The sequence below is a fragment of the Macaca thibetana genome, chromosome 9 (genome assembly GCF_024542745.1).
Source record: "Macaca thibetana thibetana isolate TM-01 chromosome 9, ASM2454274v1, whole genome shotgun sequence".
Classification (NCBI taxonomy): Eukaryota; Metazoa; Chordata; class Mammalia; order Primates; family Cercopithecidae; genus Macaca; species Macaca thibetana.
In genome coordinates, this window is record NC_065586.1 from 567,325 (window position 1) to 582,309 (window position 14,985).

The 14,985-nt window shown below is 48.5% G+C and overlaps 2 protein-coding genes across 6 annotated transcripts in view; both read right to left on the reverse strand.

Annotated features, from left to right (window-relative positions):
• Positions 1 to 14,985, reverse strand: part of DIP2C (disco interacting protein 2 homolog C) — an 840,898-nt gene that overhangs the window by 309,341 nt on the left and 516,572 nt on the right. The gene's annotated exons all lie outside the window — the stretch shown is intronic.
• Positions 1 to 14,985, reverse strand: part of LARP4B (La ribonucleoprotein 4B) — a 125,685-nt gene that overhangs the window by 4,271 nt on the left and 106,429 nt on the right. For 3 of the 5 annotated variants that reach the window (XM_050805452.1, XM_050805450.1, XM_050805449.1), the window contains 6 exons: positions 12,113 to 12,219; positions 11,419 to 11,670; positions 7,250 to 7,295; positions 3,971 to 4,135; positions 1,186 to 1,310; positions 877 to 1,090 (listed from right to left, as the gene is read on the reverse strand). In XM_050805452.1, the coding sequence (XP_050661409.1) occupies positions 877 to 1,090; positions 1,186 to 1,310; positions 3,971 to 4,135; positions 7,250 to 7,295; positions 11,419 to 11,670; positions 12,113 to 12,219 (909 nt within the window). The remainder of the gene's footprint in view (positions 1 to 876; positions 1,091 to 1,185; positions 1,311 to 3,970; positions 4,136 to 7,249; positions 7,296 to 11,418; positions 11,671 to 12,112; positions 12,220 to 14,985) is intronic. The other 2 variants (XM_050805451.1, XM_050805448.1) reach the window with 1 other exon arrangement.

The following is a 14,985-nucleotide window of genomic DNA, read 5'->3' on the forward strand; positions in this document are numbered from 1 at the left end:
TCCCTTAGCTTTTTTTTTTTTTTTTAGAGATACAGTCTCACTCTGTCACCCAGACTGGAGTGCAGTGGCGCAATCTCAGCTCACTGCAACCTCTGCCTTCCAGGTTCAAGTGATTCTCCTGACTCAGTCTCCCGAGTAGCTGGGACTACAGGTGTCCACCACCAAACCCAGCTAATTTTTTGTATTTTTAGTAAAGACGGGGTTTCACCATGTTGGCCAGGACCGTCCTGATCTTCTGACCTCATGATCTGCCTACCTCGGCCTCCCAAAGTGCTGGGATTACAGGCTTGAGCCACCGTACCCAGCCTCTCCTTTTATTATTATTATTTATTATTAAAAGTATTAATTTTAACCTATAAAAAAATCCTTTTTTAGACTCAGCCCAGGGAACAGTAAGGGATTAAACTCCCAAATTCAAGTAAAAAGCTCACCTAAGATCAAACTACAGAGGCCACAACTCAGAATAAGAGAGGCCACGGTTCACCCAGCAGGGAAAACCGCAGAAAGGAAGTCACTGGGGTTCAGGCCTGCTGGGCCCACAGGGGTTGGAGGCTGGTGGGGCCACCATCTTGCTCTTCCTGTCTCTTCATCAGACACATGATGCGCACACGTGCACACACACACGCGCGTGCGCACGCACACACACGCGCACAAACACACACACGCGCAAATTGCTGAAATGATCCTAAAGTCTATGGAGAAACAGGAGCTGGGGTCTTGTTACTACTCAAGAAACCTCTACTGACCAACACTGAAATAACAGGACTACATGGTGGTCCGAGAAAGAACTAGAGCAGTTAGTGGAAAGTTATTAGCAAATATTAAGCATATTTTGTACAGAAAACACAACACAGACAGACGCAAATAAAAACCCACCAAATTAGATGTGATTAAAAAACGAGCAGGTGCCGGAGTGCGCAGCGTCTGTTCACACCAGAGCCTCGCGGCTGTCGTGCAGGAAGGCAGGCACGAGGTACGTACCGTGGCGGCTCCGTTCACCTGCACCGATTTACATGCGGTCGCAGTGAGGGCGGGAGGAAGTCTGTCCACACTGTGGGCTTCCCTCTGTTTCTCCGCCACCTTGGGATCACTGTAAAAATGCCACCCAATATTTGAATCTCATGCAACATCACAGGCCATTCAAGTCAGTAAACACCAAGGCGCTGGGAGAACTCCAATACTCACTCAGGTAAATGAGCTGGGGAGGGGGATCGCTCGAACGTTGCTGATACAGCACAAGACGCCGGCACTGAGGGCTCTCTGGAGACCACTACAGGAAGGGTGTTCACACTTGCATCTGCACTGAGGGTCTGAAACAGGGTCAAGAGTGTTCATCAGAGTCCTGCTGGCACTAAGTGGAGCTGGTACCGATACCCGTTCACCCCACCTGCGAACAGCCTTGGGAGGGCGGCAAGGGACACAGGGGAGGAGGGTCTTCTCCAGCAGAATGTCTCAAAGAGCCCAGGACTATCCTCTGCCCCACACAAGTGCCCACCCTTCTCTTTCTCGGCAAATGCCCCACTGTTCTTACATCACAAGCCTTATCTCCTCTCCCGCAATGATGATCTGCAAGCTTATTTCTTAACTGAACAGGCATCCAACACATCTCACCCACCTGGCACTTTGGGCCCAGCACGGCATGGCACCACAGTACACGCACGTCTGCTGAGTGTCGAATCCTAACACAGTTCAACACAACTCATTCACGCAGCTGAGAAAAAACAATCGGCGTCTCCACACCCGTATAAATGTGAGCTCCCAGCCCTCCCTGAATTCAACCCCAGGAAGCAGGTGTGCGAATGCCCCCATCTCAACAGGTGAGGAAACTGAGGCCCAATACCTCGAAGTTAATTCATCCAAGGCCAGGAAGCTAAGGACGGAGCAAAACCTACTCCCTCCTTACTCCAGCCAGCGACCCCTGGGCAGTGGCTATTTCGTGTGTGCTTGATCTTATGCATGTGGGATGTAACGATACACTTGTCATGCAACTTAAAAAAGGCAGGAGGGCAGGTGATCGTCACACTTCTGCCCTTCGATGAAGGCTAACGACAGACTGAGAGCCCTTCCAGCCTGAGAACCAGAATCTGCTGCGACTCCTATGCTCAACCAGCAGGAATCCAGCTTGGTGGAAACAGGATGGCAAAGGACTCCTTTTGTAAAAGCGCATTTTAAATTCAGGGTAGGGGCCAGGTGCAGTGGCTCACACCTATAATCCCAGCATTTTGGGATGCTGAGGTGGACGGATTACCTGAGGTCAGGGGTTTGAGACCAGCCTGGCCAACATGGTGAAACCCCATCTCCACTAATAATACACAAATTAGTCGGATATGGTGGTGCATGCCTGTAGTCCCAGCTACTTGGGAGGCTGAGGCGAGGCAGGCGAATCTCTTGAACCTGGGAGGCAGAGGCTGCAGTGAGCCAAGGTCATGCCACTGCACTCCAGCCTGGGCCCAGAGCAAGACTCCATCTTAAATTAATTCATTAATTCATTCATTCATTCAGGCTATATTCAGTCCCAATGCAACTGAAATGCAGATCCACAACTGCAGGTCATGAAGCAAGTCAGAGTGACCGTCACAAGCTCCATGTCAACAGGGGAAGGGCTGAACCCCATCACTTCTGGAGCCTCCACCCCACTTTGAAACCCAAGGGCCATGCTGTTGACTCAAGAAGCTCCTGAGAAGCAGCAATGGAGCCCACTACACCTGGGTGGCGGCATGAGGCTCAGGGTCAGGCTTTTCAAAGCAGCAATTCATTCTTCAACAGAAACCTTACACAGAAACTCAAACTGGGCACAGCAGTAGCTGCTGTTTCTGAAGCAGGATTGGAGACCTGCCTCTTCTCCTCCACTCAATACCAAGGGTAGAGTAGGCCACAGTTGGAAAACGAGATCTTTAATGTGCATTTCTTCTCAAGGCACTAATACCTCAGAAATGATGGTGTGGAAATTTAAGGCTGTGCTGACAATCCTGGAAGGTACTCAGTCCCCAAGGCTGGACACAGGAGCACGATCATCTACCAATATACAAAGGACTAGACACGTCACCTGGCTTTTAGTGTAAAGATGCTGCATCAAAATCCACCTTAAATTCTGCCCAAGGAACTAAGGAACTGTTCTATCCAATGCGGTGCCTTCCAGAAAGCCTGGGGGGAAGAGACACTGACTCTGCAGACCTGGGTGAGGGAGCAGGCGGCATGGTCACGTGGCGTGGAATAGACACGCGGTGGCTCTGGGGCACAGCCGGGGAAAGGGCCTCGGCACAGGGGACACGAGCAACCAGGAGTGCTCAGCAGGCTCTTCCTGGGCTCTTCCGACGCACAGGAGGTAACTGGGCAGAAAACTTTCTCTGCACTTCCCAGAGCCTTCAAACGTCAGCTGTGGCAGCTGGACAAGTCCCACCTTCACCTCGCTAAGCACGTTAGAGGCCAGAGCGCTGGGCTGAGCGTCCTCTGGCAACTGCAGCTCTGGATGACTCCTGGGATGATGTTCACTGCAGCCGAGGGGGCACCTCGTGGGGCAGCCCAGACCTCACCAGAAGCCACCCACACTGCAGTGGGGTTCTCCCAGGCTTCTTGCTCCTTGTCTCATGTAGATTACTACACATTTTACTTATTTCCAATACTATTCAGGTTCTTCTATTTCATTCTATTGTTTTGTAAAAGAAAGGCAGGTCTGAACAACAATGACAATGCAATCTAAGTTTCTGGGTGAGAGAAAGGGTGTGTATAGCCTATCATTGCACAAGTTTCTACCTCTGACTTCATCAGACAGCCAGGTTAAGGAGAAGGCCCAGTCCTGGGATCAAGATTGGCCTTACCCCAAATCTGTGCGACCTCTGCAATCACATGGCCTCCAAGCCTCTCTTGAGTATTAAAAACAAACATGTATAAAGAGCTTAGCAAAGCGCCTGACACGGAACCCGTACCTAAACACTGTTGGCAACTATTAGACAGGCAATGTATCCCTTACCCTTTCTTTGGATGGTCCTATTATCAAGCTAGATAGCCTGTTTTCAAACAAGTCCTCTGTCTTCAAATTGCCCGCAGCTCCAGGTAATGGAGGGAAGTTGGACAGCCCCAGCTCGAAGCTTGGCGACGGAGGCTTTGGTGGCGTCGGAGACTGTGTCTGGCTGCTCTGCAACAGAATGACATCCCAGGGTCACGGTGTGGAGAGAGAAGGCCACGCAGCTTCTCATTTCCACACCCATCTGGAAAATATCTGTAGAAACAAGCAGATCATTCAACCCAGACAAGGGCTTCCTCACCCAATTGAAGCAACTTCAACCATCTAGAGCAGAGCTTTAAAACTGAAATCTCAAGATGCCGCTGCCCAAGAGACGTGTCACCAAGGACACAGTGAGGCTAAGGTGCTATCCAAAGAGCCGTCCAGCCATGGCTGCCAGCACTCACAAACAGCAGGGGCAGCTGAAGGCAAGGGAGGCGCTCTGGAGTGATGGAAAGCAGGGCAGCCTGAGTCTAGACATTAAACTTTAAGACATTAAACTTCCAGACAAGTGTTGGGCTATTACAGCATGGTTTCTAATGCAAGTCACAAAGATAACTGTGAACAATACATGACACTCTCCACAACCTGTGTAAGAAATTTTACACACGTGCATCAAAAAAGTGGTTTAATAAAAGGGAAGGGGGCTTGAATTCTCTGAAAATAAACTTAATGAAAGTTATTTTTTTTTAATAATTAAAAACACAGTATTTGATAACAAATTCGAATCAGATTCTTTGACTTCAAGAAAGCAAACTCAGTATAAAAGAAGAGAGTGTACTTTGTAAGCCTAAATCTCAGGAGAAAGGCGGTAATACCTTTTATTGGAAAATGATCTATCAACCCACTTTAACAAGCTGGCAGTCATTTTGTGAGTACGCAGTTCCTCGGCTGAAGGCCACATGGCACAGAACGGGGAAATGAGTGTATTTTAGTTTAGAAATGAGTTTATATTTACTAAAGAATACAAGTATTTTTAGTTGAAACAATGAGCTACTTTGACCAGGAAGCAAAGCTCTCATGGGATCCACCTAACTTGAGAGTGCCAATGTTTCTCCAAAATTTATACACAGGAAGGTGAATGCCTGCATCAGTAGATTCCAGAGAAAATACATCAGAAGTGAAAGCAGGTCAAAGGATGAAAATGAACTCAGGCTGACACAAATCCCAGTCTGTGACATAAACCCCAGCACAGTCTGTGTTGGGCATTCTACTTGCTTCTCTGCTCCATGGGACAGGTGCCTAATTTTAGCTTAGCTTTTCCCAGTTAGGTGTCCTTGGCAGTAAGCTTGTTACCTACTAAGCAGCTGGCTGTTGTACGCTCTCTATAACCTAGTATTGTGAACATGATGCTCGAAATAATCCTGCAAAGCTCTAAGTTACACATGGCCATTGTGATGGCAAAGCGGTTTTAAACATTTGCACGTTTCTGAGGTGAACACAGCTTTTCAGAAGATAAGCATCATTAGAGAGACAGCCTTCCAAAAAATGTATTTAAATCTCAACTGCTCAGATGTTGGAGTTACAAAATGACATCGCCGACAGATGGGACTTGACTTGGAAGGCAGTGTTAAAATTCTCTAGGATCTGAGCGCCCCTGGGTGAGGTCTGAGTACTGCTCAGGTCCCATGGGCGTGGTTAGGCCCGAGGCTCACACACTCTTACAGAAAAAGAATCCGGACCTTTTTTTTTTTTTTTTTTTTTTTTTTTGAGGCGAAGTCTCGCTCTGTCGCCCAGGCTGGAGTGCAGTGGCCGGATCTCAGCTCACTGCAAGCTCCGCCTCCTGGGTTCACGCCATTCTCCTGCCTCGGCCTCCCGAGTAGCTGGGACTACAGGAGCCCGCCACCTCGCCCGGCTAGTTTTTTTTTTTTTTTTTTTTTTTTTTTTAGTAGAGACGGGGTTTCACTGGGTTAGCCAGGATGGTCTCGATCTCCTGACCTCGTGATCCGCCCGTCTCGGCCTCCCAAAGTGCTGGGATTACAGGCTTGAGCCACCGCGCCCGGCTGAATCTGGACCTTTCTGAGGTCCTGAGAGCAAGTACGTAATACGATGGGCGTACGCTCTGTAATCAGTACAACACTGGGCCACACACCGAAGCTTCTAAGCAGGTCAGTCATGAACACACGCACCAGGAAAGCAAGGCAAAACGGAATGGAACAGAAACAGGGGTGGGAAAACATCACAGCAGGCACAACAGTTCCCCACGTTTAAATGCTTGCCTTGTTAGTCCAAATGGTTACAGAAATTCACTAAATCCAAATGGAATCAACCAATAAAAACTGCCTTACCAACTAGTTAAACAAAAACTAGACTAAGCCGACTTTATGAAAGGCAGAATTTCTGAGTTCTAAACAGAGATTGTATCTTTTGTGATGAGAAAACACCTGTGTGATGGCTTGAGGGGCTGGACCAGGATTTGTCCAGGTCTTCTCCAGCATTCCTTGTATGGAATTCCACATCTGCAAGCCCGTGGAGGCATCCCTCCCATCTTTGTGGGTACTGCTACGTGCCACTGTGCCGTCCCACCACTGGTTCACGGGTACTGCTAACTGCCACTGTGCCGTCCTTCCTATCTTTGTGGGTACTGCTAACTCTGCCACCGTGCCGTCCCACCACTGGCTGTGGAGAAGTCCATGCCAACCTTCACTAAAGACCAGCACAAACATTTTCCACAGGAGAAACTGTTTAATCAACTCAAGCAAAATCAACACGTCTCGTGTACTTACCGCCACAAAAACCTATCACTTATGTTTGGGTCTGTCCTGCCAGTAAGTTACAGCAGAAGGAGATAATGCTTTCTACACAGCAGGAGAGTATTCGAAAGTTTTGAAGGAAAAACACCAACAAACAAATTGCTCCGTGGAAGACGCTTACTCTGCTCGTTGAAATGAATGGCTCCAGTCTTTTGAGACTCTTCGGTGCAGCTGCCACACAGAAGAGCTCACGTGCACACCCGTGTGTAGGCTGCAGTGCGTGCGACAGCAAGCTCCTGGCCATGCCTATGCCACAGCACACACGCCTATGCACGATGGAGTCCCGTGCAGCACATCGCTATTTCCAAAACCTCTACAACTGCTTCCTCCTAGGCCAGCCAGGGTGTCAGTTATTATTTAGCGGATTTCAGGTTACAAGTCTTTTGAAACGCTCATTCTTGTGTCTTAACCTTAATCCATTTAATTAAATCTCAGGTTTGGTATAAATTAGATTTAAATGTCTTGTCAAGAGGCATATGCTTTATGTACTCACTGTAAACTTCTCCTCCCTTTTCTTCCGGTAGCCAAAGGAATTCTTCCTAGGAGTGGAAAGTGAAAGACTGTTATTTTTTTCCCACGTGGAGAATTTACTGTTGAGCACATTTGCACTCACATAAGCAAAGTACACATCAACTCAGTCTTCATCACTTTAAAACCTTTCAAAGATGACTTTCAAGTCTAGAATCCCAACTCTAAGAAGCATAAGCGGAGCAACACAAAGTGTACGGCAAGGGACTAACGCGGAAGTCCAGGCAGGTGACAGAGAACGGAAGAAAACACTGACTAAAACCATCTCCCTGGTGCCTCCCTGGGAGGTCTGTTGAGACGTGCGTACTGAAGATCCCCTGGGTCGAAATGACAAGACACATAAAATCTGAGACGGAGCTCCATCAGTGAGTTGTTTAAATGGTGGTAAGAATTTTCCCGGTGCAGATTTGTTTTACATCAGATTTAAAAGATCCCAAATACTCCGTCCCATCCCTTCCTCCGCCCTCTCAGCTTCCTCCACTACTGCCTCACTGGCGGACCTCTGTGCCCCAAAGACCTCCTGTCCTCGCCTGCCAGCCTCAGGAACCACGTTCTGGACCTCCCCCTGCAGGCAGCAAGGCCATGCCACACACGCAGCTGATAACCACAAGACACACACTGATTAAGTGGTGACTTCACGTAGAGACCTGGGACACTAGGATGGCCAAGGCATTCCCATTTCCTTGGACAGGGTTATGTGGACTAACAAGTCACATGACACACATTAATCTCAATTTATAATTTAATGGAATGCAAAGACTCCCCCAAGAGCCTTGCATTACATAACTTAGAAAGGAGTTCAGACATAGTCTTGACTAATCCCTTCATTTACAGAAAACCAAAAAGTAGTCTTGCCTAAGATGGCCTAACACTGGAACACTCCGTGGAACCATGGGCCAGCCCCTCTAAGGGAAGGATGGCACAAACCTTTAGGATTCTGGAGCAAATCTCTATTATCTCCTACAGAAAAATTCCTGGAAATAGCTCCTGGCTTTCTACTGGGGCCTTGCGGAGACTGCAAGCCAGACTATGGGACATGGGTGAGTACTGAGCCACAGGTGGGGCACGAGTCCTGACAACCCACCCTCCTGCAGGAACAGGGGCCTTGGTGCTCCTTGTCCTGGATCCCTGCCTGCGGCCTCACAGGGACAAAGGGACCTGGGCCTGCATTATGGACAGCCATCCCAACACACACCTGGCTCAGCACCACTCCCTAATAGGGGGTGCTCCGGAAACCCAGGGAGCTGAACGCCCACTCCGCTGTGCCACGATTCAGAACTGGTGGAAAGGTGGGGCTACCATGGCTCATGAACAGAGCTAGGAATGCAACCGGATGAGAGTCTGGAGTGGGACAGGACTCAACTGGCCCTGGGGACCTGGGAGGGGTGTGAGATGGATGGTGCCAGCACCTGCCTGCCCAGAGGCACTGTCCTGAGTGAGGGACAGCAGCCACATGGGAAGAGGACATCCCGCAGGGCCCGGCAGAGGGCATCCCTCCACCAAAGGCAGCCTGCTCGTCACTACCGGCTGAGACACAGGGGCACCCATCCTTTGGAACACAGTGGTGTCCAGGACACAGACCTGCCTGCTATAGAGTCCTATCCCAGTCACCATCAGTGGGCCCAGTCAACACTCCCCACACCCTCACTGGGCTCCACGTAACCCGTGTCAGACCCAGAAGCCCACCTGCAGCTGCAGAACACGTCGGTGCCCATCATGCAGAGAGCAGGTTGGCCAAGCCAAGGCTCACCGACAGGGCCATGGCGGGTTCCAGCTCAGAAGAGGTAGCAAGGGACCCAGGGTGGTGCCAGCACCACAGAAACACCACTGTGACACCTGCGACTCTGAATGCGGTGGTGTGAAGAGACCCTGAAGAGGTGTGCTTCCCCCAAATAACCCTAACAGTAGCTCCACCAAGGCAGCCACCTGGCACTTGGGGCTCCTCATGCCATTCAACCCGGCTGGGCTGTGCCCTGCCATGGCCGCCATGCAAGGGTAGGGACGTGTGTCTGGACTCCGGTAAGGGGTTCTCCAGGGTATCTTAGCACTTTGGCCCAATAGAGAAAGTTAATGGAAACAACACAAACCCTCCCAAAAAGGGGAGGTGGAGGCTGCTGGGGATCAGGTTCTCGGGGCAAGCAAGGCCTGGAGCACTCCCTGCGAAACAGAACAAGCTCTTTCTCAACACAGAGGGAAGGAGGACGTTATGAAGATCAGCTCTGGCTTCAGGACCCGTTGCAGAAACAGGCTGCAGGAGCTGCATGCACTTTCCCCACCCATTGAGCCCAAGCGGTGTTCGCTTCCTAAACCACTCCCTGCTGCAGTGCTCAGGTTTCAGGTGGGAGGACAGTTGTCCTCCCTTGGTGGGGAGACAGAGGGTCTCCATTGGTGCAAAATCTGCATCTGTTAGGCAAAAGCATAGACTTGTTACCACTGCAGCATTTGCAAGTTCAGGTATTGTTCAAGGGTATCCTGGGTGGAGCACACTCATTAGCAAGTGTTGGACTCTCGGCTTCAAAGCCACCTGTATACACCGTGTGAGGAAGCTGGAATTCAACAAGCCCCACTTTCACTTGCCAGGAAGCGTCTTGTGACGCTCATATGAACAGGGCACACTGAAGGGCACAGGAGGCTGAGGCCAGGGGTCTTGTCCATTTAGTCTGCCTCCTTCCACACCATGCCCACAATTGATGCCCCTCAGAGGGAGCCACATGGCCTTGATGAGTGGGGCTCTGTCCCAAGTCTGAGCCCCAGCTCTGCAGCCCTCCTCCCTCCAAGCTTCTGGGCCTTAAGAACCCCAAACTGAGACCCAGGGCTAGCAACTGCTCCCTGAAGTCAGTGACTCTGCATGACACAGTGGGCCCCTTTTGGCTTTGCATCTCCAAGGCCTGTTAAGCCAGCCTGATGCCATGTTTCCTGTGAGACAGCCCAGTGCCAGCTCTCCCAGACCATGGTGCCTTCCAATGCCACTGCATAATCCCTGCAGCAACTCCTATGTGCTCATTTAATCATTATGGGCAGGAATGAGATGCTTCTGATGCCTCTTCATGTTGAATTCTCACTGCACAGAGCGTGTGCATGGGGGCAGCAGGAAGAGGGGTCTGCACATGAGGCACAACGCTATACATTTTGTGTACAGAAAACTCAGAAAAAGTTCAGGAATTAAAGTCACTTGTTTGTCACTTATGAAAGGGAAATCCTGACAGTCCTTATCAAGGCAAGGACTGGCCTTATCAACAATGGGCGGGTGCGGTGGCTCACACCTGTAATCCCAGCACTATGGAAGGCAGAGGCCGGAGGATGGCTCTAGGCCAGGAGTTCAAGACCAGCCTGGGCAACACAGCGAGATCCTGTCTCTACAAAAAATTTAAAAACTAGCCAGGCATGGTGGTGTGCACTGAAGTCCTAGCTATTCAGCAGGCTGAGGCAACAGGATTGCTTGAACCCAGGAGTTCAAGGCTGCAGTGAGCCATGATCGTGCCACTGTACCCCAGCCTGGGCAACAGAGCAAGACCCTGTCTTAAAAACAAACAAAAAACCAACTACAGGATTGATGCCAAAAAAATATTAAAACAGTGGGTAGGAAGCACAACCACGACCCATCCTGGCTAGTCTCAACCCTCCAGTGAGATCAGACTTCAATCCTGATCTGCCTGGTTACCCGCTCCAGGCTCCACCTGCAGTGCCTGGTGCACACCCTGCTGGAGGGCACCAGGCCAGCAGCCATGGGGCAGAGCTTGGACACTGCTCTCGCAGAGGGGCCTGGTGAACCAGGGATGCTGCCAAGAGGAGACTGCAGGCACATGGGATGAAGTCTATGACTGCTGAGCTCCAATGTTTCTACAGACAATGATCTAAAACATCTACAGTTCTCACCAGATAATGATCTAAAACATCTACAGTTCTCACCAGATAATGATCTAAAACATCTACAGTTCTCACTGAACCATTTCATATTCCAAAAAAGATGAAGCCATTTAAGTCTCAACAATTATATAAAACCCTTTATGTTTATAGCCTTCAATTAGATTTTCTGTGACATACTTAAAGACAATTACAAAACAGACCTAAATTAAAGAATTTTTAAAATATTAGTAGTTTATGATGGTACACAGTGGCTGCTCAACAACTCACCTTCCCCTCCCTAAACCAGGAGAGGATTCAAGACTGCCTGGCTCCACGCGCCCAGGCCCAGCCTCTCTCTTGGCATATGCTGAAGGGTTTTGTATCCGTGTTCTAGTTTGACCTGCTTGCCTTGTTTGTGGACTCCGGACACCATTAATTAATCGATCTGCAGTGAAGTTAAATATTGAAGGACTTTCTAATAACCCAGGTCCTCTCTCCGCACTAGGAATTGCATGCCGCAGATGAGATTTACTAGGATTCCTGTAAATAAAAATGGTTTTATGTGTTCAATTATAAAATGATCAAGGCATGACATAACATGCATACTGACAGGGAATAGCTAAGCTGAAATCTGCTTTCTATTTAATAAAATAGAAAAATAGGATTTGGGATGGTTAACTCCTACCACATAGGATAATACAAATCTATTAACAATGTGCCACGATTCTGCTGTTTTTCCGTCCAGGCCCAAATTAAAATCAGGCACACCTGATGTGTACAAGTTGCCCCAGAGCCTCCTCTCAGAGAATCTGAGGCAGGCACCCACGCCAGATGGTAGTGCTTAGTCTTTACAGAATGCAGCTGTGTGCTTCAAGTGGCTCTGTCTGCAAGGAGCAGGATTAGTGATCAAAGCTCTCTCATCCCAGCTCCGGAAGGGCAGTAGCGTAAAGACCAAAAGCACTAGGAACGCCCCGGAACTTGCCTGCTTCGAGGAGGATACTGTCTGAGAGAAGTCAGAGGAGACGCCGCAGGCTTGAACGTTGGAGACGTAAACCCATTTATAAATCCAGTATTTGGAAATGGAGTTACCTAGATTCATTTGAAAACAGACAAGTAAAGAAACCATAAAACAGACTTCAATTTCATTAATACCAACAAATCTGTGGAAACCAACGGCATTTCTTGATGTTGTCAGAGTCATGACTCATGTTGAGACACGTATTTTACAATTTTATCGCCAATGGGTGCTGTTTAGAAGTAGGCTGGAGCTTTTGTGCATCCTTTCAGCCAATCCTTACAACAATCCAGCAAGGAGAACTGACACGTGGAAACTGGCACTGAGAGGAAAGACGTGGTCAAGAGTGCGTGGGCTCCAACAAGTGTTGTAACCTTTAGCACGTAAGTCTGATACTACCTCCATCGCTGGCAGGAAGTCAACAGGTCTTGATTCCTAATGGCTTTAATACAACTCATCAACGTTCTCAATCTCAGGAGCACCTGCACCTGCACTAACCCTACTGCTGCTCGCTCGGCTTGATCCAACCACAGACTGACAGCGCCTTTACTTTACCTCGACACAAGTCCTGCTCTGCAGACCAGGGTATTTTCATATCATCATTATTCCCCAAGTCACAAGGTAAACATGGCATGCAAATATACTAACATAAGATTCAGAAGAAACTTAGAAAGGGCCACAGAATCCCTAAAAGATCTTAAGCAGTTAAAAATATTGAGCATAGAATTTTAAGTATCGGCCAACTATTTTTAAAATCTAGACACATACAAAAGTAAGATAAAACTTAGTGTTAAAACAGTTCCTTTAAAGAAAAACAAAAAACAAACAAACAAAAAAAAAACCAAGATCAATCACTCTAATTCTCTGGCTTCTGGATCCATGGTTTCCAATACATTCTGAATCACTAACATTTTGCTCCTAATGCTCCTGACGCAGGGCGCTTAGTTCCTGAGGGCCTTACAGTCCACACCCTCAATGTCACTAAAGTGACAGAGATAGGCATAGAGCCCTCTCCTCGTTTGGAGAAAAAGAGAAAGAAAAGGAAAAAAGCAAGTAATTCTCCTTAATTAGAGCTAACTGGAAGATATAACAGAAAAAGAATATTAGAGATAGCTTGGGACCAAAATGAAATCATACAAAAGGCAAGTTAGAATCTCCAATTTGCTACTTGACTCTATATGCTGTAAGAATCGGATTCTTTAAAAATACATCACACATGGCTGGGCGCGGTGGCTCACGCCTATAACCCCAGCACTTTGGGAGGCCAAGGCGGGCGGATCACTTGGTCAGGAGATGGAGACCATCCTGGCTAACACGGTGAAACCCCGTCTCTACTAAAAATACAAAAAATTAGCCAGGTGCAGTGGCGGGCGCCTGTAGTCCCAGCTACTCGGGAGGCTGAGGCAGGAGAACGGCGTGAACCCAGGAGGCGGAGCTTGCAGTGAGCCAAGATCCGGCCACTGCATTCCAGCCTGGGCGACAGAGCGAGACTCCGTCTCAAAAAAAAAAAAAAAAATACACCACACAGGAGGAGCCGTGGATGCAGACCTAGATCTGAGGCTGTAAATCACGGGAAGAGCAATGAGGACTATTCATTTCAAGCAAGTCATTTTACAGACAGAGCCCTGATATTCCAGTAAATTTGCTCAAGATAAAAAATAAAATTGGTCATATATAAAAAATAAAGTTGATTATTAATGCTATAACTTCCTATTATTACTTGTTGGGGATTAATAGGCATGACCTCTTCAGTTGCAGAACAAGGGACACACATATTTTAGAGCAAGTAAAAGGCTGCGATGGAGAGCCCCAGTTCCAGGACTCAGAGCAGGACCAGCTGGCTGGCACACACCGCAGTCTGAACATACAACATGAGTCAAGGCCATAAGCTGACCCAGGACCCCAAGGACCCCCAAGAGGGTCAACCATGATTAAAGAAATGGGAGAAGCAACTGCTGCAGGAAGAACTAAAAGGACAAGCACGGCAAGCCACGTGCAGCGATGATTCTTCAACACCCAGAGCCTACGCACTAAAGTCTCTCTGAGGTTCTCTCATGATATGCTTTTGGGAAAAGGAAGTATTCAGCTATGGGTACACTTTTACAGATGTACTACTTCAAAAAACCAGAAACTTTCTTACCATTAGGACTTACTCAAAAGAGACAGACGTAACTTTACCAAAGGTTCTTCTACTGCAGTGGTTCCAGACTCAAGGGGAACCGGGGGCCTCTGAAAATCTCTCCCTGTCCCCGCCTGCAATTCACACGGCCTTAGGAGCTATTTTATAAATGGAGTATGGTTTCATTTCTCTGCTTAGAAACCTTAGACAACTTCCCACAAGCACTAGGCCAAAGCCCACAAGCCTCAGGACAGCTAAGCACCTGTGCAGTTAGGCCTGGAAACTTCCAGCTCGCTCCCCAACTCCCTGCCACCTGTCTACGCTTCAGCTCCAACACCCATGAATCCACGACCATCTTCTGTTCATGAAACTTCCTTCTCTTTGATTCCTTCTGAAAAACTCATACTTAACCCGAAAAGCTCAACCCAGACAACAACACAATCCCTGATAAGCCCTGTCTGTCTGTGTTCTGCCATTCTGTACACATTCTGTACGCGTGTCTCCTTGGCATGTTTGACTTTTCCAGCCTGAGTTGTTTGATGGGCCCATATCTTCACTTTCCGTATACAGGCATTTGTTTTCTCGAGTTCACTCTGCTCTGAACCTACCCTCCTTTTCTGCCTGTCAGCAGTGACGTCCCTGCCCATCAGGGTGCCTGGCTCCCAGCCATCCAACCCCGAGGACCACCCAGTCTTCCCTTAGTCCACAGCGAAACCCTGGA